Below are 26,643 nucleotides of genomic sequence, written 5' to 3'. Positions count from 1 at the left end.
TCAAAAAGAATATTAAAGAACTTTCCAAGGTGCTTTATTTTTATTCTTTTCGAATGTGCTGTATGCATGAGAGTACACAAAACACATCAGCAAGTAGTGGTGCACAATAAGTACTCACTGGAATATCGGAATAAAATATGAATAAAAAAACAAGAGGAAAGAGACAATTTTTACATCTTTACAAAACAAATGAACGAAAGGCAAACCATGAGTCACAACTATCAAAAAAATGACATATGTATATATTGTAAAAATACAAAACTGTTCGTCAAATTTGAGTTCCATGTGACATCACCAGATGATATCGGCGTTCAAAAATTTGTATTTCTTTATTAACAAACAAAAATAAATAATGGCCATGCATGATTTTTTGAAATGATTGATTTTTATCAAGATGATTCACAGTTTGTAAATTTTAATTTTAATTTACACATTCAACAGCTGTTCAAGTTAAAGGTCAGTTATGTCTCGTGCTTACATTAACTATTAGCCAAATAAGAAATGGTATGTGACTTCATCGTTTCTTCTATTTATAACAGTATAATCTATATTGAGAATTTGTGTAGAAGTCTCTGAAATGTGTCTAAAACATATTATATAAAAATGAATAAAATGAGATCAAGAGTATACTTCAATATTTTATTTGGCTTTTTATAATTTTTTTGGATTCGAGCGTCACTGAAGATTTTTTGTAGACGAAACGCGCGTCTTCGAGCGTCACTGATGAGTTTTTTGTAGACGAAACGCGCGTCTGACGTAGATATAAAATTTAGTCCTGGTATCTATGATGAGTTTATTAATGATAACAACCATGTGACACACATCACCAAATTAATCTTAATAGTACCTTTTAATTTAATTGCTTTGTTTATATGCCGTTTTGTGTTTCTTTGTTACATGTTTGTTTTGTTTATACGTTGTTGTCAATATAATGGAATTTTCTGCGACTGTCATACAAATGAGAGTTTTAACTTACTATAAAACCAGGTTTAATCCACCTTGTTCTACATGAGAAAATTCCTGTACCATGTCAGGAATACATGTATGACAGTTGTTATCCATTCGTTTGATTTTTTTATTTTGCCATTTGATTAGGGACTTTCCGTTAAAATTTTCAGTACTTTTATGATTTAAACCTTTACAACAATTGAATCGTGTCTATATACCAAGTCAACCTGTCAATTGTCCCTAGTCAAAAAAGTCCGAACAAATAAAACAGAAACTGTTTGAGATCTGCCATTTACGCCAAACCATAGAGAAAAATAGACATCTACAAAAAATTAAGAAATGACAACCATTGTTAAAATTTCTGATTTGGGACAAGCAAATGAATATTTCGCGAGGTTATTTTAGACCTCATTTCTTCTTTTCTATACAATACGGATAATACAGAATATCAATTCGGGAAAAAACACTTAACTTACGAATGGTATGTTATAAATCATGTCAGTACCGTGACTTCTGATAATGATGATACCATTGGAATAAAACAGTAACATCATCATATTTGAATGTCAAATTCATGATTTGCAACATACCTTGTAAAGGGCATCAAAATAAATCAGCAAAACAAACTGATATAATATATATAAATACATATATAATTCGTCTAAATATCAGAACAACATTGTTAGATCTGTTAATTTGCGGAAGCAATTTTTTGTTATTCCCTTGCCGGGATTTGAACTCATGCTACGGAGAGATCTACAGAGATATCGTGGCCCAAATCATCTTGCACTATGCCCGACACGCGATACCTCTCCACCACCTAGGCTCTACAATAATAATGCTTTTGGGAGCTGTGTGTTATACCTTTCCTTGTCAGTTTTTTTTTCTAGATTCGTAACACATACATGCTATATAAGGTAGGAAGTTGGAATTTTATGTTTAATTGTATTTTAAGACAAATGACAGGTGCATCATGATACGATGTGACGATATAACCACCAGTTTAGGACATAAAATGAAATAGATAATATAAACAATCATCACAGCACTCTAAAATTAACAAAGATGTAACAGGTAATAATCGAGTGATACACTCATTTCTTATCTGCAATGTTATCAAACTTCGCATGCCCAAAAACTAAAATTGTCATTATTTGTTATGTACAGTGGAGATCAGTTCTAACCTCTCATAAATTCTGTCAGAATCTGTCAGGAGAACTGTTCTAGAACAGTATGTAGAACTGTCAGCCTGACACCTTTTAGTCAGTTCTAGGTTAGAACTGTTCTAGCTAGAACTGATTTGGTCAGTTCTACCTAGAACTGATTTGGACAGTTCTAGCTAGAACTGATCCTGACAGTTCTACCCTAGAACTGATCCTGACAGTTCTAGCTAGAACTGACCAGATATTTGGTCAGTTCTACTTCTAGAACAGTTCTACAGTTAGAATTGATTTCAAATTCTACGGCTAGAATTGATTTATAATTTCTACGGCCAGAATTAATTTATAAATTCTACGGCTAAAATTGATTTATAAATTCTACGGCTAGAATTGATTTATAAGTTTGAAGAAATATTTGTCTTAATATAAAGGCTTCGGCAAAATAGCGATTAATATTATATAGAGTTTTGCTATTTTGCCGGTTTTATTTCAGATTTATAATCGGCAAGAGAACATGTTTAACCTCGCCATATTCTGCATGTATGTGCCTGTTCCAAGTCAGGAGCCTGTTATTCAGTGATTTTCTTTGTTGATGTGTTACATAAATTATTTGTTTTTCTTTCATTTTTTTAACATAAATTAAGCCGTTAATATTGGGGGGGGGGGGGGGGGGGGGGGGGGGGGGGGCATTATTATTTCATTTATTTTACATTTGTCATTCGGGGAGTCAGGATGACTCAATTTACATAACAAAATTATCTGACCTTAATGTAATACGTTATTCCGGCCCAAACCACCAGGGACGGATCCAGCAGTTTAAAAAAAAGGGGGGGGGGGGGGGGGTCCAACTAAAATTTATTGTCCTCATTCAAATGCATTGATCTTCCATAAAAAGGGTGCTGTACAGTAATTCAGTTATAATTTTAGGTCAAGAGGGACTGTAATATATACAAGTTATAGCAATATTGGAAAACAATGACCTCAAAATTTTGTTCGCATGAATTTATAGCGCCAGCATATCCTCTTTTTATTCAAAGTATTGAATCGTAAACAAATATCAGTAGTTTTCATACTTCAGACTGAGTCGTGTAATAAAATCTTTTGACCGCATCAATCTAAACTGACCTTATTTGCTCTTTCCTTCTGCAAATCTATATAGCTGTACAGCAATTCAGTTATAATTTTAGGTCAAGAGGGACTGTAATATACAAGTTACAGCAATATTGGTAAACAATGACCTCAAAATTTTGTTCTCATGAATTTATAGTGCCAGCATGTCCTCTTTTTATTCAAAGTATTGAATCATAAACAAATATCAGTAGTTTTCATACTTCAGACTGAGTCGTGTAATAAAATCTTTTGACCGCATCAATCTAAACTGAACTTATTTGCTCTTTCTTTCTGCAAATCTATATAGCTGTACAGTAATTCAGTTATAATTTTAGGTCAAGAGGGACTGTAATATATACAAGTTATAGCAATATTGGATAACAATGACCTCAAAATTTTGTTCGCATGAATTTTTTAGTCAGCCAGCATGTCCTCTTTTTATTCAAAGTATTGAATCGTAAACAAATATCAGTAGTTTTCATACTTCAGACTGAGTCGTGTACTAAAATCTTTTGACCGCATCAATCTAAACTGACCTTATTTGCTCTTTCTTTCTGCAAATCTATATAGCTGTACAGTAATTCAGTTATAATTTTAGGTCAAGAGGGACTGTAATATATACTAGTTATAGCAATATTGGATAACAAAGACCTCAAAATTTTGTTCGCATGAATTTATAGTGCCAGCATGTCCTCTTTTTATTCAAAGTATTGAATCGTAAACAAATATCAGTAGTTTTCATACTTCAGACTGAGTAGTGTACTAAAATCTTTTGACCGCATCAATCTAAACTGACCTTATTTGCTCTTTCTTTCTGCAAATCTATATAGCTGTACAGTAATTCAGTTATAATTTTAGGTCAAGAGGGACTGTAATATATACTAGTTATAGCAATATTGGATAACAAAGACCTCAAAATTTTGTTCGCATGAATTTATAGTGCCAGCATGTCCTCTTTTTATTCAAAGTATTGAATCGTAAACAAATATCAGTAGTTTTCATACTTCAGACTGAGTCGTGTAATAAAATCTTTTGACCGCATCAATCTAAACTGACCTTATTTGCTCTTTCTTTCTGCAAATCTATATAGCTGTACAGTAATTAAGTTATAATTTTAGGTCAAGAGGGACTGTAATATATACAAGTTATAGCAATATTGGATAACAAAGACCTCAAAATTTTGTTCGCATGAATTTATAGTGCCAGCATGTCCTCTTTTTATTCAAAGTATTGAATCGTAAACAAATATCAGTAGTTTTCATACTTCAGACTGAGTCGTGTAATAAAATCTTTTGACCGCATCAATCTAAACTGACCTTATTTGCTCTTTCGTTCTGCAAATCTATATAGCTGTACAGCAATTCAGTTATAATTTTAGGTCAAGAGGGACTGTAATATATACAAGTTATAGCAATATTGGATAACAAAGACCTCAAAATTTTGTTCGCATGAATTTATAGTGCCAGCATGTCCTCTTTTTATTCAAAGTATTGAATCGTAAACAAATATCAGTAGTTTTCATACTTCAGACTGAGTCGTGTAATAAAATCTTTTGACCGCATCAATCTAAACTGACCTTATTTTCTCTTTCTTTCTGCAAATCTATAAAGCTGCACAGTAATTCAGTTCTAATTTTAGGTCAAGAGGGACTGTAATATACAAGTTACAGCAATATTGGAAAACAATGACCTCAAAATTTTGTTCGCATGAATTTATAGTGCCAGTATATCCTCTTTTTATTCAAAGTATTGAATCGTAAACAAATATCAGTAGTTTTCATACTTCAGACTGAGTTGTATAATAAAATCTTTTGACCGCATCAACCAAAACTGACCATATTTGCTTTTTTATGTGAGTCTATATAGTTGAACAGTACTTCGGTTACATTTTTTTTACTGTAGTATATATAAATAACTGCAATATTGGAAATTGAACAAACATGACTAACTTATGTCTATGGGCGCTGATAACACAATAACGACAGAAGACCCGTGACATCCAAACTTAAATTATTAAATAATGAACCGTCACAAAAAGTGAATTTTTATTTAGTCAGTAGTTCATGATGTTTTTTTTTTTAAACAGAACTATTTAAGGGCATCATCCAACACTCACATCACTGATTCATATACTTTATTTTAAAATGAAAAGTACATGTATGAGAAGTTCTCTTCTTGGAAAGGTATACTGACTATACTGTTAATATAATTTGAAGAAGGAAAATGATTGGTTTTGTTTGTAGCCTTACGTCCAGTGGCAAATATTTCATTCATGTTCAGATCGAGTATATTTTTCTGACGTTCCAGACTCCCAGATATTATTCATTATCGTTATGGATAAGTTTGGCAACGAGATAATGCAAATCTGAGACCTCAGTGCAAATCTCGAGGTGCAAATGCACATAGTTTTCTTGCGTTTAACAACACTGTGTTCATTACTATGATATCCCATAATTCATCCACTGTACAATTTTCGTTTGAGCATTTGTCCAAACAGAATCTTAAATCATGAATGTAAATCCAAGGCAAACAAGGTAAATTAAGATTAAATTTACTTGAATTAAATGCAGAGTTATATTTACGAAGAGACTGTTAAAAACGGGGAACGAAGAAACGTAAACAATGATGTTTCATTTGCAATCTCATAAAAATATTTCTCCGATGAGTTGGATAACCTCCTATCCACTTCGATATTTGTACATGTAAATTTTGATCAGTAAAAAATATAGAAAAATCTGCTATTATATATAGTAAAGTAATTGGAACTGATTTTTTCTTCTAAATTCTAAATTGCCCTTTCTGCAGTGACGTCATTTAGAACTGTTCTACAGTCCTGACTGATTTAGTCAGTTCTGCTGACAGTTCTACGGTTAGAACTGATTTGGTCAGTTCTACCTAGAACTGATCCTGACAGTTCTACCCTAGAACTGATCCTGACAGTTCTACCTAGAACTGATTTAGTCAGTTCTACCTAGAACTGATCCTGACAGTTCTACCTAGAACAGTTCTAGGGTAGAACTGTTCTAGCTAGAACTGTTCTAGGACAGGTTAGAACAGTTCTATGACAGAATATTCTGACAGTTCTAATGAGAGGTTAGAAGTGATCTCCACTGTATGTGTAGAGTTTGTCGAGTTTTCTTCAATGCGGGTAGTAAGACTTTAAACCTGAAACGAGAAAAAAAAATTACCAGTCATGTTATCTGGAGATTACTACATGTTCACCAGTGAAGGTGATACAAGGCTGAAAGCACATATTATACATGTTTTAAAAATTACTCTAAATATCAGCACAAAAATGTTAAATTTGCAAATTCGTGGAAGCAATATTTTGTTCCTTTCTCGCCTGGATATCTTGACAACAGTGCATGCACTATGCCCAGTACTCTCGACCACTCGACCATCTAGACTGAACTAAAAAGCTTGCAGTGACCTAGTGTTACCTTTCCTCGTCAGTCAGTATAATCTAGAGCTTTAACACAGTACATGATATATTGAATTGGAACCTGATTTTTTTTCTTCAAACAGACATGTATGTCATTTAGTATTTATCCCACGTTTTTAATGTCCATATTATTCTGTGATATAGAACTACACTACTTTATTCGTGTTAACCGGAAAGCAGAGCGAATTAGAAAACTTGCTACACAGCACTTTGCATGTTATCAATACATGTTAGTGCAGTAAAAACACGTACATTGATGTTGAGACAGAATCTTCATCAATATGAATAAACAAAGGACATTCGACGTGTATAATCGGATGGGTCTTAACAATACACGTGCTAGATGCGTTCAATTTCCGTCTTGGGTCTTAATTGACTGGGATTGTCAGTTTTCCTGTCGAAGGTCGATGATTCTCTCCGAAATATCCAAAATTTTATGCCAATAAAACTAACAGCAATGATATAATAAATAGTGCTGAAAGTGGCGTAAAATTCCAACTATCAGTAAATCAATCAATTCAATAAAAACATACATACATACATTTATACATTTCGAACTTCAGATATCGAGACTTGAAGTTTTTTAAAATAAAATACACGATCATACCTCCTGATTTATTTGTTGAAAAATGTGTTTCTTCATCAGTTGAATTTCCAGAAGCATCCGAGAAACTCCCTGTTAACCCTTCACGGCGCTGTAACCAATAAGTTCGAACCATGTCACTGAAAGCATTCATGACATCACGATCCGTCTGAAATAAATGGCAAATGATTTCATTTCAATCCAATCCAAAATAGTTGAATAAAATAAAAGACTGTTTTTATTTTTGAACCTTTTTGTATGCAGATAAAGATGCCATATCATATTGCAAAAAAAGTACGTATCCAATAAAGAACTTGTTCATATTTGTTTCTATATTGCCCCTTTGTTTTTCCTGTCTCGTTTGTTTGGCTGTTTCTTCCAGTGCACAGACAGATGTATCCTGAATCTATAGGAAAACTATCGTTATAGTACAATTGTATATCAAACAAAATACATGCTTCTGTTTCACTTTTTGGATTAGTGAATTACATTCAAAACTCACTTGCTGGTACGGAAAACGCATTTCAAAGAATGGCGTAGTTAAATGATACCACATTTCCCGCGTTTTGCATAGTTTAACCACACAGCATTCCGAATATATTTAACAATAATTCCAGAATTGTGCTATGGGTTTTTTGTATGAAGGTGTATGTTTAATTGTTACAGATGGTAAGACAAATTTCGATACAAAAGTATGATTTAATAAAGCTCTGTTTTGTTCTCTTCTAAGAAAAACGTACATCCAATTTATTCCTTCGCTGCGATATAGCCTTTTCTACTGAGGTACCTTAAATCCGGTGTTAGGCGCCGTCTATAACTTGCATATTTTTTTTTTATCCGTATTGAAGGCCTCACTTTGTCTTTGAGATAAATAACAGTAATAACAAAGCGGTGAATCTTTGCTTTTTTTTTATGTTGTTGCTATACATGAACTAGTTTTGTAAGTGTCGTGGATGGATACCCCATATCATTTGTTTTCTTTTATTCAATGTATTACGTGTTATAAAAAGACATGACTTACTCGCATTTCACTGTCTCTTCTTTCATCCATTACAAACCCACCAATTGTAACTAGAAGATCCCTAGTTGTTTGACTTATTTGTATCTTGTTGGCTGTAATATAAAAAAAAGTCTATCATACCGGTATCCATTCAAAATCAGGTATAAGTTATGTCTTAATTATTGTCTCTGGAAATATGAGAAAAATGGTGTCGCTCGTGGAAATATTTGTTGAAGTTTGAGGTTTTGGCAGTTACTAGTCTATTTAATGCATTCCAAACTTTTTGTAGACTTAGAATTATTGCTTTACAATACATATTCGTGTTATTTTGTAATAATCTAGGCTGTTTCGTTGACGTATACACCACAATTTCTTTCATTTCTACGATATTTTATACGTATGATGAAACAAGTGTTTTGAATTGTTTTCATGTTGAAACTTTAGATTAAACAAAATGTGTTTCCACTTCCCCATTGCGATGTGCCATGATCTTTAACCTTTGTATATCTATTGAAGAGAAATCTGTTATATATACCTCGCCCTTGAGACTCCATCTTTGATGCAATGCTGACAGTTCTTCCAAATAAACAATATCGCGGCATTTTAGTTCCAACTACTCCAGCTAAGACAGAACCTAAACACAGTTAGATTATAAATTAAAATGAGGCACTACTTTTATAGCTATGTTTGATCTATTTCAATATCAATTTGATATGGATCATTGCTGCTACTGGTTTTGTAATTAATGTATGAATGGTTTTTTTTATGTTCATGTTTAAAAACTCAGATTTCCATTTGAAACATATGTGTTTTCAACAACAAGAAAGACAATTGGTTTCGTCACCGTTAAAATCACCAGTCCAGGAGTCTGCATTCATTTACTGACAGTATAAATATCATTGATATTCTATTTTTTGTGAAGTTGCTATTTAAACAATATTGAAAAACGTCAATCACTAGGCATTTTATACCCAATGTGCATAGATGGCTATATACGTATTTGGCGAAACCATTTGGAAATTCTGGTTTGCAGTGCTCTACAACTTCGTTTTTGATTTGACCTTCGAAATGTTTTAATTAGAGTGCCACTGATGAGACTTATGTACACGAAACGCATTTTTGGTAAAACGAATTTATATGCAAGGTATTTTTTATCTTTGCTATTAGACGTCCCTTGAAAAGAATTGTTATGACAAACAGACACATATATAGTCCATTTGTGCTTTTTAGAATTTTAAACATATTTGATTAATTATCACCTGTTACTATAGTATTAATGAATGGGTGTTTTTATAATGGCCCTGTTATATGTCCAAGGTCTGTAATAATGATCGAGGAAGTCTGTAATGGCCCGAGGCAACGCAGAGGGCTATTACAGACATCCGAGGCCATTATTACTGACCGAGGACATATAACAGGGCCATTATAAAAACACCCATTTCTTAATACATTTATTAACCAACTGAACAAAAGTGTATGTGTTGCTGCTAACTTGATGTACTGTCTTACTCTTTTAATGACAGTTTAGTTTGAACAAAATAATTTGTACTTCACCATTATAAAGCTTTAAATATACCAAATATCCAAGATATTAAGTTGAAAGAGATATGTGTTAAAAAACAGGATGAACAGTGATCCCTGTATATGGTTCTTTAATGTTGGTTGCTGGTTACTAAATCAAATAAAATACAAAAAGGTATTATACTCTTTACAACTTAGTTTTATTAACTTTATTAAAAACCCTAACAGGGCTTAATACAGACAAACTGGGCATTAATACAGGGCCATTACAGAAAAACAGGGCCATTACAGAAAAAAACCGGGCCATTACAGAAAAACAGGGCCATTACAGAAAAAACAGGGCCATTACAGAAAATATGTAATTTTTAATAAACAGTCACTTTTGGCAATAATGCACTTACTAGTTGGTTAATAAAGTTCATTATTAAACAGACCTGATTTTAAACCAGATATAGATTTATATATATCAAGAAAAAAGATTATAAAGTTTAAATCCGAAACAGCAGCAAAAACTTAAAACTTAAAAAAAAAATAATGCCAGATATGTTGAGTTACCTGAGTGCGCACCAATTCTAAGTTTAAACTTTGTTTCCGGTAGATGTTGAATCTCTAGTTTCTTCACGTGATCAAGAAGATCCAGGGCCACAGTAGCTATCTCAGAGGCATGGCGTATACCATTACGCTTCGGTACACCTGAAAAGATTCATAGGTATAATAATTAAGGTGGTACCCGACACCTTGACTTTAATTAATTTGTCTCGTTTAATTTTCAGAAAATTTTACTTTCACCCTTTGACATACATTTGTAAATATGAAATTTAAAAAAGAACACACACTTTACCGGAAAAATTTCATCGAATTATATATATGAATATATATAAACAAGCCTAAATTGAAAACTACGTTCAAACCTATGAATATATATAGATATATATTTGTATGAAGCAGTTTCACAAACACTAGTTTGGATAACTCGAATAATTCAAGCCCTTTCCGTGTCCGATTTTCTCCCACACGAGGAATGTAGTCTTCGTAGATCAGCGGAATATAACGACTGAATTATTCGGGTTAGTTTGGATTGAATTTGAATGAAAAGCTTACTATTTCCTTAAGATTAGAACGTGATTAGAACGTTCATCTGGTGTTTACAGAGTTATCTCCATTTACTGTAATGTACCACATTAAGCAATGACCGAAATTGTCCATAATTATAACACTAGACATCCCTAAATGATTACAAAATAGAGTTGAACAGGGGTATTCAAACATTTTAACGAAATGTAATAATAGTACAAAAACAGCTTTTCCTAAGTTTAACGACGAAATCTAGCTGCTCAATAAATAAGGAAAGCCCCCAAAATATGCTAGCTTAAGAATGAATTATGACGTCTTATCAGACGTATTATCAGCCCAAGAGCCGACCACGTGAGTGGTGTGATATTGACAGAGGGTTTATAAAGCAACTGATATAAACAATCTTTTTATCATATGCTTCAACAATGGAGACAATGGCGATATAACGCTACGGAAAATCATACTATGATAATCGGAAGTAGCTGATAAATTTTTCATATCAACCCGCTAAGTACAATAATTTTGGAATATATTAAACAATCAAATTTGACTAATTTCCTGAAATGACCATGTACGAATCCCCAACTGTTTATACTTTGTAAATATCATACCTGAAACGACCATGTAAGCATCCCCAATTGTCTCAACTTTGTACACATCATACATATCAATCCTCGTGTCAAAACAAGAGTACAAATTATTTAACATGTCTACAACCTGTAACGGAGAGCTCTGAGCAGAAATGGATGTGAATCCTACTATATCACTGAAGAATATGGTCGACTCGCTGTACTGCTCGGCGTTAACCTGTTCACTTCTTTTCAGCATTTCTGCTACCTCTCTAGGCAACATCTGATATAAGAGCATGTCTGTCAATTTCTTTTCTTTATTTAGTGCCTTAGTCCTGTAATAAAATTACTTAATGTTTGATCTATGAGTTTTGTATTCTATTAGCCTAAATTGTTTTTATTGTAGCAGATTGTCACAGACCTTGCAGAACAGTGCACAGAATTTTAGAATTCATAAATATTTATTAAATGATTGAAATGGTGTATTACTGAATATGTTAAAATGCATACACGTTCTAACATTTTATATACTATTATAATCACACTTATATTCTAGGTTCTTGTGTGTTAACTATAAATCGATTTATAACAAAAAATCATATTGTTTGAAAATAGGAAATTTTGTTATCATCAAACATCTAATTTTTCCCTGTAAAATATGGTCGGACAACTTAGAAAAAGATTGTATTCCTATTGGTGTATATGATCTGTGATTGAGCTGAATGAGTTATCAATCTTTAGTGATTGGTATTGAATTTATAACGGTTATATCATGTCCACAAAAAATATCATTTTCAAATAACAGAAACATTTATATTGTTAATATCGCGAAAGGCCTTTATAAAACGTTTTCTTATCACAAATTACAAAAATATCGGACTGTGAGGAAAATTCTAAACGGAAAGTTCGTATGCAAATGGCAAAATCTCAAATACACCAAACGAATGTAATCTAACAAATGTCATATTCCTTACTTGGTACAAACATTTTCTTGTGATGCAGAAAATGGTGGACTAAATCTGGTTTTATAGCTAGCTAAACCTTTTACTTGTATGACCGTCGCTAAAATTCCATATATCGAAAACGATGTGTGAATAAGTCTAACAGACATAATAGGTAAAAATGACAAATATAGGGGTACAGCAGTCGACATTGTGTTATAATATTAATCAATTTAAAAAACTATGCTAATTCAATGTCAATGGAGATTTTTTACTTCTTACCTATTTGCAATTGAGATGGAGTACTTTTGAATTTCCGATGTGAGTGAGTAGACAGCAAACACAATCAGTGGGCAAACAATTAAAATCACCCCAAACACAATACAAATAGTGATAACACTCTTCAGTTCTTCGTCCGAGGCTTTGGCGAGATTCTCGTCGATTGTAAGTGCAAGTGCATTCTGTGTCCTTGTCAAAACGCCTTGATATATAGTCATGTTATCAAACCACATCTGTGCTTCCGTAATTGATGCCGATTCACGAGAGTAATTATTTGACTTGATTCGATTTCTGAACTCTTCTATACGCCCACTTACATTTGCATTCTTAGCCAATTCGAAATTATAAATATCGAATGCTATTTGCGAGTAAAACCTTGCAGACTCAAACGTTACATTTGCTCTATCCTGATTTTCCATAAATAACAAATATTCTTCTCTTGTCTCAAATCCTCCCGTCGCATAAAATGAGACACCTAATGCTCTTTCTCTTCCAAAGAGTTCGCTTGACACGATGATTTCTTGATAAGCTACAACATCTTTCCAGACCGACCCTGTACTGGACTCGCTGACGGAATCATATAACCATGTTAATAAGACCATGATGCTGTTCGAGTAAAAATTGAGTTCCGTTTCCACTGACTGATTGTAGACGTCTAGTTGGTACCGATGTTTGTTCAGATAAGACAAGAAGCGCTCACGTGTCTCCATTTCGTTTATAATGTCGTCACCTCTCGGCCATTTTGATAAATTCTGAATAGCTAGATCGGTGTCAGGATACCGTTGAAGCAAGAAATCTTTAGTCTCAGGCTTTATATTACTGACATAGAGTGCACTCATATCCCGTTCAAACTGTATTGTACGCAATAAGGCACCGAGCTCTATACTAAAAGACAGCAGTTCTCGAACGCTTGAGGAACTAATGTAGCTGTCTATTGCAATGATGAAGGTATTTGCTGTCATCCCTGTAATAACAAGTACTGGTATCATAACTACGGACAACATCTTAATCATTTGCTTGCGTTTTCCAGCATCCGTAATTGGGTTACCTGTAGATAGATAATAATTTTTCAATACGTGTTGTTACTATTATAAGCATTCGAAATGTAAACGTACCTGTACATGCATTGGGACATCTCTATGTCCTATTTTATTGAAAAATGTACCTCTACATCATGTGACACACCTTGTTATTCTGATCCATTAAAAATGTACATAAATTATAAATATACAGTGACATATTTTATTGCTACTTATCAATTGTAAACGAACTTCTTTATACAGTACCATACCTTGTTGTCAGTATATATTGTAACTATAACTCTACACATAGATGCACAACGTATTGCTACATCTACGAGGTCCAATTTGTCAGCCGTCATCACGTAAAAACGACGAATCAAAGAATTCAACTTTATATATAACTAATATGGTACAAAGGTGTAGATTAAAAATTATACCACTCCAGGCCCTTTTGTTTTCCACGTAATTAATATTGCCAATAATTAAGAAGTTCCGGGTCGAGACCGATACCGATACCAATAGTATATTCACCTATTACCGATTACCTTATCTGTACGTTCCGCATCTTACAGGCGCACCACCAAACGGTGTATTCAGGATTAATATGCTATATAGTATTACACGGGTCATAATCACAGGTAGGCGAGTGACTTATTTCAAAAAGACGCTTAGTTAACGACTTTAATGCACCCACCTAACACACGGCTGTATTATATATCATTCGAAAGCTGTTAATCTGTACTTTCTGTTTTGCCCGGTCGTAAAAAAATCGTACGGTGCAATTTTTGTTAAATCAAGGTCAAAGGTCATGAAAAAACATTCCAATTTTTGCGATTACTAAATAAAACGCCATTTTCTAATTCTTGTACCATAAAATTTTCCAAAAGATCATATGAACTTTATGGAACATGATACATAATTTCCAAATCAAACAAAAAATACGAGATTCGATGCGTAAAATTTCCCGAAAATTGAAATTTATCACAAATCCTAAAAAAATGAAAAATTATTCAAAAAGCAAAAAATATCTTGGGGAATCGATATTTGTATGCTAAAAAAATAGATCAATGTATATGTTTTAGGTCAAGGAATATTTGTTTTGTAATTTTAAGATGCGATAATAAATTATTGTTCATGGAACAGCCTTCTATTGAAGTGTTTGCAGTTGCCCAAAAATCTGCCATCTGCAAATAGCGATCATTTTGTTAATCTATGTTAAAATAGCACATCGCTAACTGTGAATATCAGGGAGGAGAATGATTTTCCATATTAAAAGAAAGGGTATTTAAAGTAAGAAAAGAATATATGCGAGGTAATTGAGGTTAAAATATGTTTTTTACGAAGTCAAACTTTTTTACTTTTTGTAATCATGTTTAAATGCAAACATTACTTTGCGACTAAATCGTAGGCAACATTGAAATAAGTAACCTTGTTTAGAAACACTTGGTTGTCTAAGCGGGATGTAAACGAACTAAATAAAATGCGGCTGCTTCTTATTTAGTTTAAAATCGTGTTATAGTAAGTCATATTAAATGTGTTTAGAAGTTTAATCGCTTTAATTATTTGAATAAAAGATGCTTTGAGTATTTTCTACATAAGCTTTAAAAATACAAATGCATGCCATTGTGTATGTAAAGCACTATAAGCAGTTGTGAAATAACAAAATGAAAAAGTTAAATACCCTTCCTGACCTCATAAGATCATTCGCTGTTTTAGGAGTGTTCGTTTTCATGGTATGCTGTGTTTTTTGGACTGTTGTTCGTCTCTTGGACTTTTATTTTATTTTGTTCATGGTTTTAATTAACTTTATTTGATTCATGGTTTGAGATGTTGATTGTCCCTTTGGTATTATTTTACTTTAAAGACATTAACTTGCACATGTTGCAGTAATGAAAATCGGCCAAAAAATCACCTCAAAGTAAAGTGAAGAAGATTAACGCAATAAGACAAATATCCGCGAAAATAACTTAATTTGCTCACGGTGATATATATATAGAACCAAATCGTTATCATGATACATTTAGCTACACTGATCTATAATTGTTAAACCTTTTACTACTTGAATAGTGACGAAATATATCAGAGGTACATCAAACTTATAATTAAAAACGAACTGACGAAGCCGGGCAAAAAACGAACAAGACAAGCAACAGTATACAAAACACAACATATAAAACTACAGATTGAGTAACACAAACCCCCCAAACAAATTTTGAGTGAACTCAGGGGCTCCCAAAGGGTAGGCAGATCATGTCAAGGAAGAGCCGAAAATTCAGTCCCTGAAATTTTCATCACGGAACGGGAATCGAACCAGGAACCTTTGTGTTAGTAGTCCGATGCACTAACCACCACACCACGGCTCTCTTTTATCCGTCTTGTGGCTCATGTATTTCCTAACTCGGTGCCAAGCCTTATTCGGTTGGTGACATTCATGGCAGAATTGACGGCAATTTAGTAACGTCGATGGAACTTATCAGTCGTCATCTGGCGAAACAGATATCTCATAATTATCAACCAACTCGTAGTGGCGTCCATGAAATTTTCAAAGGGATGATTTCAACTTTGCATTTGAACTCTGGTTTAAAACATGTTTAAACCACCATTTTTCTTCAAATGTCCTGTACCAAGTCAGGCATATGGCAGTTGGTATCGAATAATCTGTTTCTTTGTATGTTGGCGTTTGTTTTTGTAGCAGTTCTGTGTTTCTGTTATATCGTTGTGTTCCTCTTATAATTGATGCGTTTTCCTAGTTTTTGCTTTGTGATCCAGATTTATTTCAAATACTAGTAAATCGATTGATGACTATTGAATAGCGGTATTCTATAGTTGCCTTTATTTCAGAGGAGTTGAGGCTCAATGAAATCGGTCTCCTCCTTTAGTAGTATAGATATGCAGGCGTTGCTATAGTGTTGTTACATAGAAATGAAAAGTTTATAATTTGGTAGTAAGGGGTGTTTTTATGGGTTGTTTTATGCTCATCTCTTTTGTCGTAAAACTTGTTCTCAACCAAGCCTCATCATCGATTTCAAGATACGTGATAGAGTAAACTATATTTGTTGAGTCTTTTATTTTCAATTTCAATGGAAAATACGAGTCCAACATTGTCACAAATTTTACACTATTCAGTGAGATGACATCATCTATATAATGGAATGTGAAGTTTCAAGATAATGATAGCTTCTTGTCAGTCGTCATCAGAAACTCTTGCATGAAGTCATTCTCGTATGAAAAATGAACTAGTCATTCAGGAAGTCTAGTTGTAACTAGAATTGTTGCGTATTAATGGATATTTTTTCTTCAAAATTATTCTTATTTGATGAATTAATGCATGTAAACAATAAACAACGCAATTTAAGCAATCAAGTAGTCAAGTTTTATAGTTCACTGAACTAGTATATATTTGTTTAGGGGCCAGTTGAAGGACGCCTCCAGGTGCGGGAATTTCTCGCTACATTGAAGACCTGTTGGTGACCTTTTGCGGTTGTTTTTTTCTATGGTCGGGTTGTTGTCTCTTTGGCACATTCCCCATTTCCATTCTCAATTTTAAGTTTTATAATGTGTTTACTAGTTTTTGAAATTCTTTGAAATTTCAATTTTCATCAATTTATTTTCTATTTATTTTGGTCTAGATTTCTAATTCACATTAAATAAATAAAAGGTCTTTTCACTACATCAATATTTATAATGAAGCTACAAATCAAACAATTAGAAAAGTCGAAATATGTTTATTTCAGTCTGGTAGTTACAATGCAGATTGCAATCTCTTAGTTTCACCCCCTTTATTTCAAGCAATAAGATGATTCGCGCACATATTTTTTTACTCTAAATTTTTCAGATTCTTAAGAATTTGTTTATTAAATCTTATATTGACCACATACAATGTTTAAATAGGAAGAAATGCTTAAAAGCTGTTTTTTCGCAGATGGCGGTATTTTGGGCAACTGTATGAGTTGTTATGATTTGCTGTTTGATTAGAAGTAAGCATAATTTTAGGAAATTTTATGATGTCAAAAACTTCTTTGATAGTCATTACAGGGTTTAACTTAGTTTTAATTGATTAGCATTTGTACCAGAATGAAAAATTTGGGTTTTCACACATTTTGATAACTTTTACTCGAATTTCAGGAAACATGTGCTCTCTGTCAAACATGTCAAAAACACGCTTTAAATATCAAAAAAATGCATTTGAATAATGACTGTTAATCTCTCTTCTAAAAGTTTAAATTGTTTGCATATGTGAATTTAGTATATAAAAGTCATATTATGCAATCAGGCTGAAATCTTAGAAAATATGCACTTATTCGTCCTTGGCCTTTGATCTTGATTTGACGGAAATTGCACCGTACGATTTTTTTACGACCGGGCAAAACAGATAGTACAGATGTGTATATAATGTAGCCGTGTGTTAGGTAGGTGCATTAAAAATTTTATTTTATGGTTAAAGTCACTCGCCTAAGGGTTGACACTACTTAATTGTCAAATTGTTTTTAATCAGTTAGACTTTCTAAGATAACAATACGAATACTAAAAATCTGGACTAAAATAAGGCGTATAGGTACAGTTTTCAATTTGTTAGCGGGCATGACGTAAAACAGCGAATCAAAGAATTCAATATTTATAACTAATATAGGACAATGCTGTTGATTAAAAAATACTCCATTCCAGGACCTTTTGTTTTCCAAATAATTAATATTATCAATAATTGATAAGTTCCAGTTCGACGGGTTCAAACAGAAAGATTTGAAAGCAGAGAAAACTGTGTATCTTATAATCAGCATGACTTTATCAGAATGATGACAATACTAATACTAAAATAAGGCTTGCGCATAGTTATATACTTTAATTCAGTCACGGACCCGCGATATACGGGTGTGTTCTAGTGTCTATAATAATTATAAAACGTACCTCTACAAACAGCGTCACACTTGGTTGCTACTTGTCTCATGCTCAGCATACTCGTTATTGCGTCATTGATCTGTGACGGAGTCAGAGAAATAATTGAATCAGTAGACACTGATCGTCCCTCATGAGTGGGTTGTTGATTCTTTATTGGATGGATTTTTGAATCACCCATAGTTTTCATCTGAATAATATTGAAATGTAGTTCATCGATAAATATTATAAGAAAGCAATACAGCATATACAAAGAAGAAGATTTCTACTAGCCTAAGGTTTAAAAACTCAAAGAAATCAAAGAGCACATTAAAACACAACAAAAAATCGATAGAGTATTCTCAGTTTTTCTTCCCGTCTATGTTCCTTTGGCAGATTAATAGAAATGATATGGGATATCCATGATCGACGATAGTGAACGGTATCGTAACTTATATACCTTTTAATAGAGGTTTCTCAACATCTTACGAACGGACGAAATTCGCCGTAACTTGACCTAACTTGCCGTAACGAGAAAAGAGGGAGCATTCATTTATAATTTAAACTATCGCCGGGCTGTGCACTTTCGACAGAAATAGTGTTCACATAAAATATACATGCAGGTTTTTCTAAGACTTAAGTTAAAACCATTTTGAGTTGCAGACATATTATATTGACTGCGAGGACTACTAAGTATTTTTTTTTTCATGTTAAATTTTCTTCTGTTTTATTTCCTATTTTGTTTCTGTCTATTTAAAGCATGTAATTTAAAATGTTTTACATGTTAATAGCTATGTGACTATCAGTTTTGTTGGTGCTATAGCACCCATGCTTTCAATAAAAATACACAGAACTCCTCTATTACTTTACAATATATCGAGTACACGTTTATATGCCTGGAACTGATTCCCCAAAAACTTTTTGAAACGAATAAATAAATAGTGGTGATAGCAACTTATAATCTTGCTGGGTGCTTTTTTTTATGAGACATCATTTACCCAAACACTCATCCTCTAATCGTTCTATATAAGGCCGCCGAAATGTTTTAAACATATGCAAGACAAAAAAGGAGGATGAGGAATTATAACAGACTGCACAACATGTTATAAAAGAATGGAAAAAAGTAAAATCACAAAAAACTGAACTCCGAGGAAAATTCAAAACGAAAAACATTTAGAGTCATTGGTTCGTTGTACTGTCACCTAAGATGGTATTTTCTTGGTTTGTAGAATTTGGTGCTGAATTATCAAAAAGACGTGTGGATACAATTTTAAAATGAAACACATTAAAGTATTAAAAATTATGATTTATATTCTAGCTAAACCGGTAAACTCAAGATGATAACTAACGGGAAACATTGAAATAAATATTTGAAAAAAGTCCTTGGCCGTTCTTTTTCTTTTTGTGTATGTTTTATTATCGTACAAAGTTTAGTATATTTATAAACAATTTTCTTTTCCTATTTTTGTCGAGTTTTTATGGAATGTTGTTTATATATTTTCTCCTGTTATTATTTTCATATTTTTTTCACTTGAGCAATGAAATTTAAGAAAAAATTTGCCTTTAAAAAGATGTAACTATCAGTGCTGTAGCACTCATACTTTTTACAAGAATACACAAACTCTATTACTTTACGATTGATCAAGTGATCCTTTATTTTTCTGTAAGATTTTCCCAATAGATAATATTCTTTTAAATAAATAGCGGTGTTCACGACATATTTATTCAAGATACTTTCGAACACGTAAATGACGCTCATGCGTAACAGCAAGTCGGAATACTTGGACCTATTGCATGTTAAGACTATCCTGTTGGGTGCTTTATTCTATGAGACAGTATTTACCCAAAACACTCCTCCTTTATCCGTTCCATATTAATACATGTAAAGAATATGTCGATATAATAAATGAAAACTACTCAACTCAATCACTTTTCAAACCTTTATCAAACGCCAATCTCGTATTGAAATTCATGGAATACTTGCCACTGGACGTTTAACATTTCAACAATCATTCAATGAAATACAAACCAGACGTGCCGATTGTTTTAACAGTTTAAACAATGTTCTTTTACAATGGATAAGGGAGATAAATCAAACGCATATATATGACATGTAAACAAACGAAACTCAACGTATAACAATACGTAACATTTAACAAACAAAAAAATTGGAACACTAATGTTTTAGTACAAAAATAAAATGAAAGGTTGCAAAAAGACTATGAAATTGATAACTGTTGTCTTTAAACACACTGCAAAATCGGTAGAAATTTATTGTTGGTTTTATTTTAACAAAATTACTGCACCTTAGCGATACGTTCGTAGAGTTTCGTCTGTTCGTAAGATATTGAGAAACCTCTAATAGAGCATTTGCATTATATAATATTTTCATCGGGACCAACTTGACTTAATTTATCCTTTCCTCATATACGTGTTAAACGATACGTCGATACGGATAGTATTACGCCAGCAAATACTTGATTAATGCAAATGCTCTAATATAGACGTAAAATTTTCACACTTATAACACAAATATATTACTAAGGAAATTATACTAATAATCAAGAAAGCAACAACAAGGGTCAACGAAGCATCACCACAGAAAAGAAAGAAAATTAACAATAGGAAACTTAAGCAAAAGTCGTCACGTTTACAATTAAGTTTGATCTGGGAAATTCTATCATTTATGTTGAAGTACATTCCAAACGTAGAAACTATCGAAATCATAGCTTGTAGCACACTAAAAAGTACATTCAAAACTACTTAAATTCAAATACATTCCAGAATATCGAATGTTATTTTACGTATTTACGTCAAATATGAGTTCCTACGATGAAAAATGTAATGTCACTTATCACTTGTTGATAAAACCTTGATTTTCATATTCATAATAGCAAAGTACTTCCGCATACTGTAACATTTTAAATAGTTGTCATGGTTACATTTCCAACATCCAGATTCTTGTTAATTATAAAATTAAAGTCGGATGACATTATGGGTATAAGGAACAAGTGTGTTAAAACATTTTAGTCAGGAATACTGCCTGTGAATAAAATGTCGGTCATTTACTGTGTCCTCAACATATGGACACTAATTATTTAATTTAGGCTGTACAACTTGTAAAGAATGCAATTAAATTCAATTAAATATTCTGTTTAAGTCTTATCTGTCTTAAAACATTAAAACAGAATAGAAAATTCGTCTATCGTAAAACAAATAAGTACATTGTTTACAGTAAAGGACGTTCATTTTTACATCTATTTAAAATAAGATAAAAGGATTTGGCACAGTTACGAATCATATTTATCTGTAAACAAAAACACTATTTTCTTTTTATCATCAAAAGACTTAAAATCAATATTGAAATGCCTTGCCTCATCAAATATTTTCGTTTTATAAATAGGGCTCTTCACGGTTAGTTCGGCCATATTGGATAGGGGGCAGATGTTTTGGAAAGAGGTGGAAATAGTATGAAAGTATGGGAAATCTTATGCATGTTTCCATGCAACAGCTCTGTTTTAATTATGTTTTCCCGTATTTTTCACACTATTTTTACCTCTATTATGACAATCTGCCCCTAGCCAATATGGCCGAACTAACCGTGAAGAGCCCTATTGACATATAATGTACACATTAAAATAACTTGGGCTTCATCTTCTAAATTATCATTACAATTATCACAAACTCGCTCCTCTGAAAATGTTTTTTTTTCAAATCTCCCCGCTTTTTTTTATTAAAGGTGCCACTCCACATAGAAATTTGTCAAAAAATCCTTTAAATGTAAAAAAGTATATTAACATAAGAAATGAAAAAAAGCTTCAATTTCAAAACTTTTCTGAAAAAATTGATACAAGTATGACTGTCTATAATTTTAAAACTTTTTATATTCTTATAAATCGGGTAGAGTTGGAGAACCTAAAGAACACGGTAACGCTCCTTGTAGTTACAGAAGCGCTTTTGCCAAATTTAGATGTGGGATATATATATATGCAAATTGAAGATTGTAACTGATATATGCAAATTTTATTCAAAAACAAATAGAATATGCCATGTATGTGATGGTTTTATCGATGACGAAACACATGTTTTATTACGATGTGCTTTTTTATAATGTAAGAAACCTTTATTTTTATTAGAATTTTAATAAATTTGTTTTTATTCCCATACGTAAATATGAAACACGTGTGCCAAAACCTAAAACCAAAGAATAGTTTCAGTTGTACAAAAAGCCAAGGCACACACGGTATCAAACATTGAATACAGCTAATGAAAGCTAGAACAAAGTCAAATATAACAAATGAATACATCATTTATTTTTCTGCAAATATTTAGAGGTTATTCAGCAAAAAGTATGCGATTGGAATTCTGAACAAAAATCAGATTTGTATTTGAAGTATCGTAAAACAACAATATATAACGATCTTACAGCAGTGTTAATATGATAACCTTTAAGACTATGTGTATTTAACTGATCAATAAGTTTGTATTGATCGAATCTTAATTAATGGACTCTATAAATAACATCAAATAAAGACTACGTGCGCGATATCAGGTTTATAGTAATACAAGGAAAGGCGTGGGTATATGGTACAAATTTGAGCATTGAGTACATAAGAGTCTATAAAGTTAAATTACCTCAATCAAAGCGCTGTTCCTTTGCCTTTTGTGAGTGTTGTTTTTTCTTTTGTTTCTGTATATGCACTAGTTTTTGTCATGGATGGATAACCCATATCCCTTCTTTGTTTATAAGACCAAGTAAGTGTTGGTGTGTTTGTTATGACAATGTGTAAAATCGGTGGATTTAATGTCTGCTGAATTTAATTTGACCTCGGTTTTAGCATCCATTTTTTTTTAAACCTACTGGTATTCGATTTGTCCTGTATTTGAGTCCAACCCTTAAAATATTTTTCAATGATTATACACATATTCATAAAGTAAAAATTATTTCATCGCAAAGCATTATTATTGAAGATTAACTTATTGTGTTGATTCTTATAATGAATCTAACATAGATGAAACGCTCGTCTAGCGTACACTGGTACATGTAGCAAATTATAAACTTTATATTTTTGGTGAATTTTTTTTTAAACAATACTACAAATATTGTATGTTGTTTTTTTGTTGTGAGATTAAGCTGGAAGAATATCGTTATTCAATATTTTAGTTTTATATCAATTGAAAAATATATAATAACTATTTCAGACATATATGATATAATAATGGCGGAAGACTGTAACATTTAAATATACATCACAGTCATACGCAACACAACCGACTAATATTCCAACAAACAGACAAATAAATTGACCAAATAAAATTGACCCTACTTTTTTTTTATTGTTTCTGTAATGCAATACACTTTATATGATTGAATGTGTTTCTGTAATGCAATACAATTTATATGATTGAATGCGTTTCTGTAATGTTATATACTTGAATGCGTTTCTGTAATGCAATACAATTTATATGATTGAATGCGTGTCTGTAATATAATAGAATTTATATAATTGAATGAGCATCTTTTGTATTTTGCGTGGAAATGTATTTAATTGTAATGTTTTTTTATAGGTCTCTACAATTCTTTTGTAATAATAATAATAACAATAGTAGTAATTATTTAAAAAAAACAAGATACCTACTTCCTCATGGAAAGTATATATTTGATGGATATGAATATAATAGTTTACGGTCATATTTGGTCACATGGCTCTTCATATGTTTCGGTATTATACTACCTTGGCTTTTAAATACTTGGCTTTGGTAGATCCTGATGAAGGTAAACATAAAAAAGAGTTTCGGTCCCGAGTGTTTTCTACTTTGGTGTCGGAATGCTTTTACATATTACATAATGGACGTTGATAAATCTTCAATGTATCAACAAATAACAGAAAGCTCCATATAAAGATAATAAATGTACGTGCATCATACGATATTTTGGAAAAAGCAGGTGACAATACTAAATTCAAACTCTAGTAAGAGATTAATTGTAATACAAAAGGGAAGCTCAAAATCTACTTGAAAGATATATGAATTGCAAATGTTGTATTATAGAGAAAAAAACGAGCTCCGAGGAAAATTCAAAACGGAAAGTCCGTAATCAAATAACAAAATCAAAAGCTAAAACACATCAAACCAATGGATAACCACTGTCATATTTCTGACTTGGTGCAAGTATTTTGTTATGGAAAAAATGTTGGATTACACCTGGTTTTAAAACTAGCTAAACATCTCGCATGTACGACAGTCGCAATAAATTCCAGTATATTGACACCGCTGTGTGACCAAAACAAGCAGATATAATAGGTAAAAATGTCAAAAAAGGCTATTCAGCGTGAGAAAATATCGACCCATGAGACAAACAAAAGGTTAGACCACAACACAAAATATGGAAAACTAGAGAGAAAAAACATCGTCTTTTCGATGAAAGCGAAGATTCACTTGTGCACAACATAGTTCAAGTTATGACTGAATCCATTGTAACATGATTTACATCTGGTAATTTTTAACTAAAACATGATTTAATACATATCTTTCTATAATCACTGACATATAATAATATATGTTGTAAGGATACCAAAAAGACAACGTTTTACTTACAAATTCAAATAATATCTATTAAAATTAAATATTTACCTACTGGCTGTTTCTCTGTCAAGACTTTCGTATGAACACAATATGTTTGAACTGTTTCTATGGATACCATTTACAGTTCCAATCATTTGCAGAGGTGTTAATGAAAGACAAGTCTCCAAGAAAACAAATTATGTGGTGGTCAGTGAAGTCTTTGAGCAAATGATTTATCAGGAAATACATGTCCGAAGTGTTAATGAAAATTTGTATTTGAATAAAACTAAATATTTAAATCATGCTTTTTAATATAGAAAAGCCTTGTCATTGTACCTGGGATTGTAATATGGGATGATTATTTCAAGCTTTCTTATTATCGATTATCACAGTGTTTAATATTTAAACTGAAGAAGTATGAAAGCATTTGAGTAATAACAAGATGCAGCCTTGGAACCTAAAATTGAGAATGGAAATTGGGAATGTGTCAAAGAGACAACAACCCGACTACAGAACAGACAACAGCAGAAGGTCACCAATGGGTCTTCAATGCAGCGAGAAACTCCCGCATCCGGAGTTTGTTTGGTTTGATCATTTAAATAGAATTGCTGGATACGGTTTAGAATAGTATCTTCATTACCTAAATAAACCAGTGCCCTCCAATTCATTGTCAAGTCTTTAAGGGTTTGCTGTGAAAATATTTTTCGGTATGGAAATATGCAATGCAAGGTATGAAATCCTTAATGTATAATACATCAAATTTAACTAAAATGTGTCTCCTTTTGAAAAACTTGTGTCTCAGTAATAAATTGAGTGTTTCCGAAAATTCCACAAAAAAGTATTTTTCAGATGTCTATGGAGTGATTCCGAAAATTTCAAAAGCGTTAGCTAGAATTGATGATTTTAAAAAGGGCGCTTTATTTATTTACGCAAAACTGATGCTTAAAATTAAATACACAAACCCTGATCCTTGTGTGTTAAGATTGAAAACGTTCGATGATGTAAAATCGATTCCACATTTTAACAGTTATGATTCTGATCATTCTGGCTATTTGGTGATACACGTTGACAACGAATGAAATATTAAACAGAATGATAATTCGTTTGTATGTTTGATTAGAAATGGAAAGTAAAATTACAATGAACCTTACATACAGTGTAAACTGTAAGATAATTCGCTTTATATTTTCCACTTACAAATTTCATTAGTCAAATGTCGTTATAATGTCATGTTACATGCACCACTACTTATGCGGATCCAAAAGGGGGGCAGATCCCCCTTTTGTGGAAAAAATTTGGTTGATTATATAGGGACTCACTGAAGCATGAATGAAGCGCGCCACCCCCCCCCCCCCCCCCCCCCTTATGAAATTTCTGGATCCGTCACTGCAATATCTAAATAATGATTGTCTTTTAATAAGTCGTATTGTAATGTTTTGTGTTGATGGTTGATATTTGATAGTCTCTTGATTTTTTTCACTTTCTTGAACCAATACAACTTAGAGCTTGACACATGTATAGACAATTATCACTGAAATGTCGAAAAAGTTTGCTGTGCG

The 26,643-nt window shown here is 32.3% G+C and overlaps 1 protein-coding gene across 1 annotated transcript; it reads right to left on the bottom strand.

Annotated features, from left to right (window-relative positions):
- Positions 1-1,580: 1,580 nt before the first annotated feature.
- LOC143063825 (uncharacterized) lies at positions 1,581-25,276 on the bottom strand. The gene is made up of 10 exons (XM_076236209.1): positions 25,154-25,276; positions 18,554-18,731; positions 12,630-13,674; positions 11,449-11,741; positions 10,319-10,456; positions 8,778-8,876; positions 8,264-8,355; positions 7,267-7,411; positions 6,333-6,382; positions 1,581-2,112 (listed from the first exon to the last, which is right to left on the bottom strand). The coding sequence occupies exons 2-9, from the start codon at positions 18,729-18,731 to the stop codon at positions 6,357-6,359; spliced, it is 2,016 nt and encodes a 671-aa protein (XP_076092324.1). The 5' UTR covers positions 25,154-25,276; the 3' UTR covers positions 1,581-2,112; positions 6,333-6,356.
- Positions 25,277-26,643: the final 1,367 nt, after the last annotated feature.

This window comes from Mytilus galloprovincialis, chromosome 2 (genome assembly GCF_965363235.1).
Source record: "Mytilus galloprovincialis chromosome 2, xbMytGall1.hap1.1, whole genome shotgun sequence".
Lineage (NCBI taxonomy): Eukaryota > Metazoa > Mollusca > Bivalvia > Mytilida > Mytilidae > Mytilus > Mytilus galloprovincialis.
The sequence above is the reverse complement of the archived record's forward strand: the minus strand, read 5'-3'. Positions and strand labels throughout refer to the sequence as shown.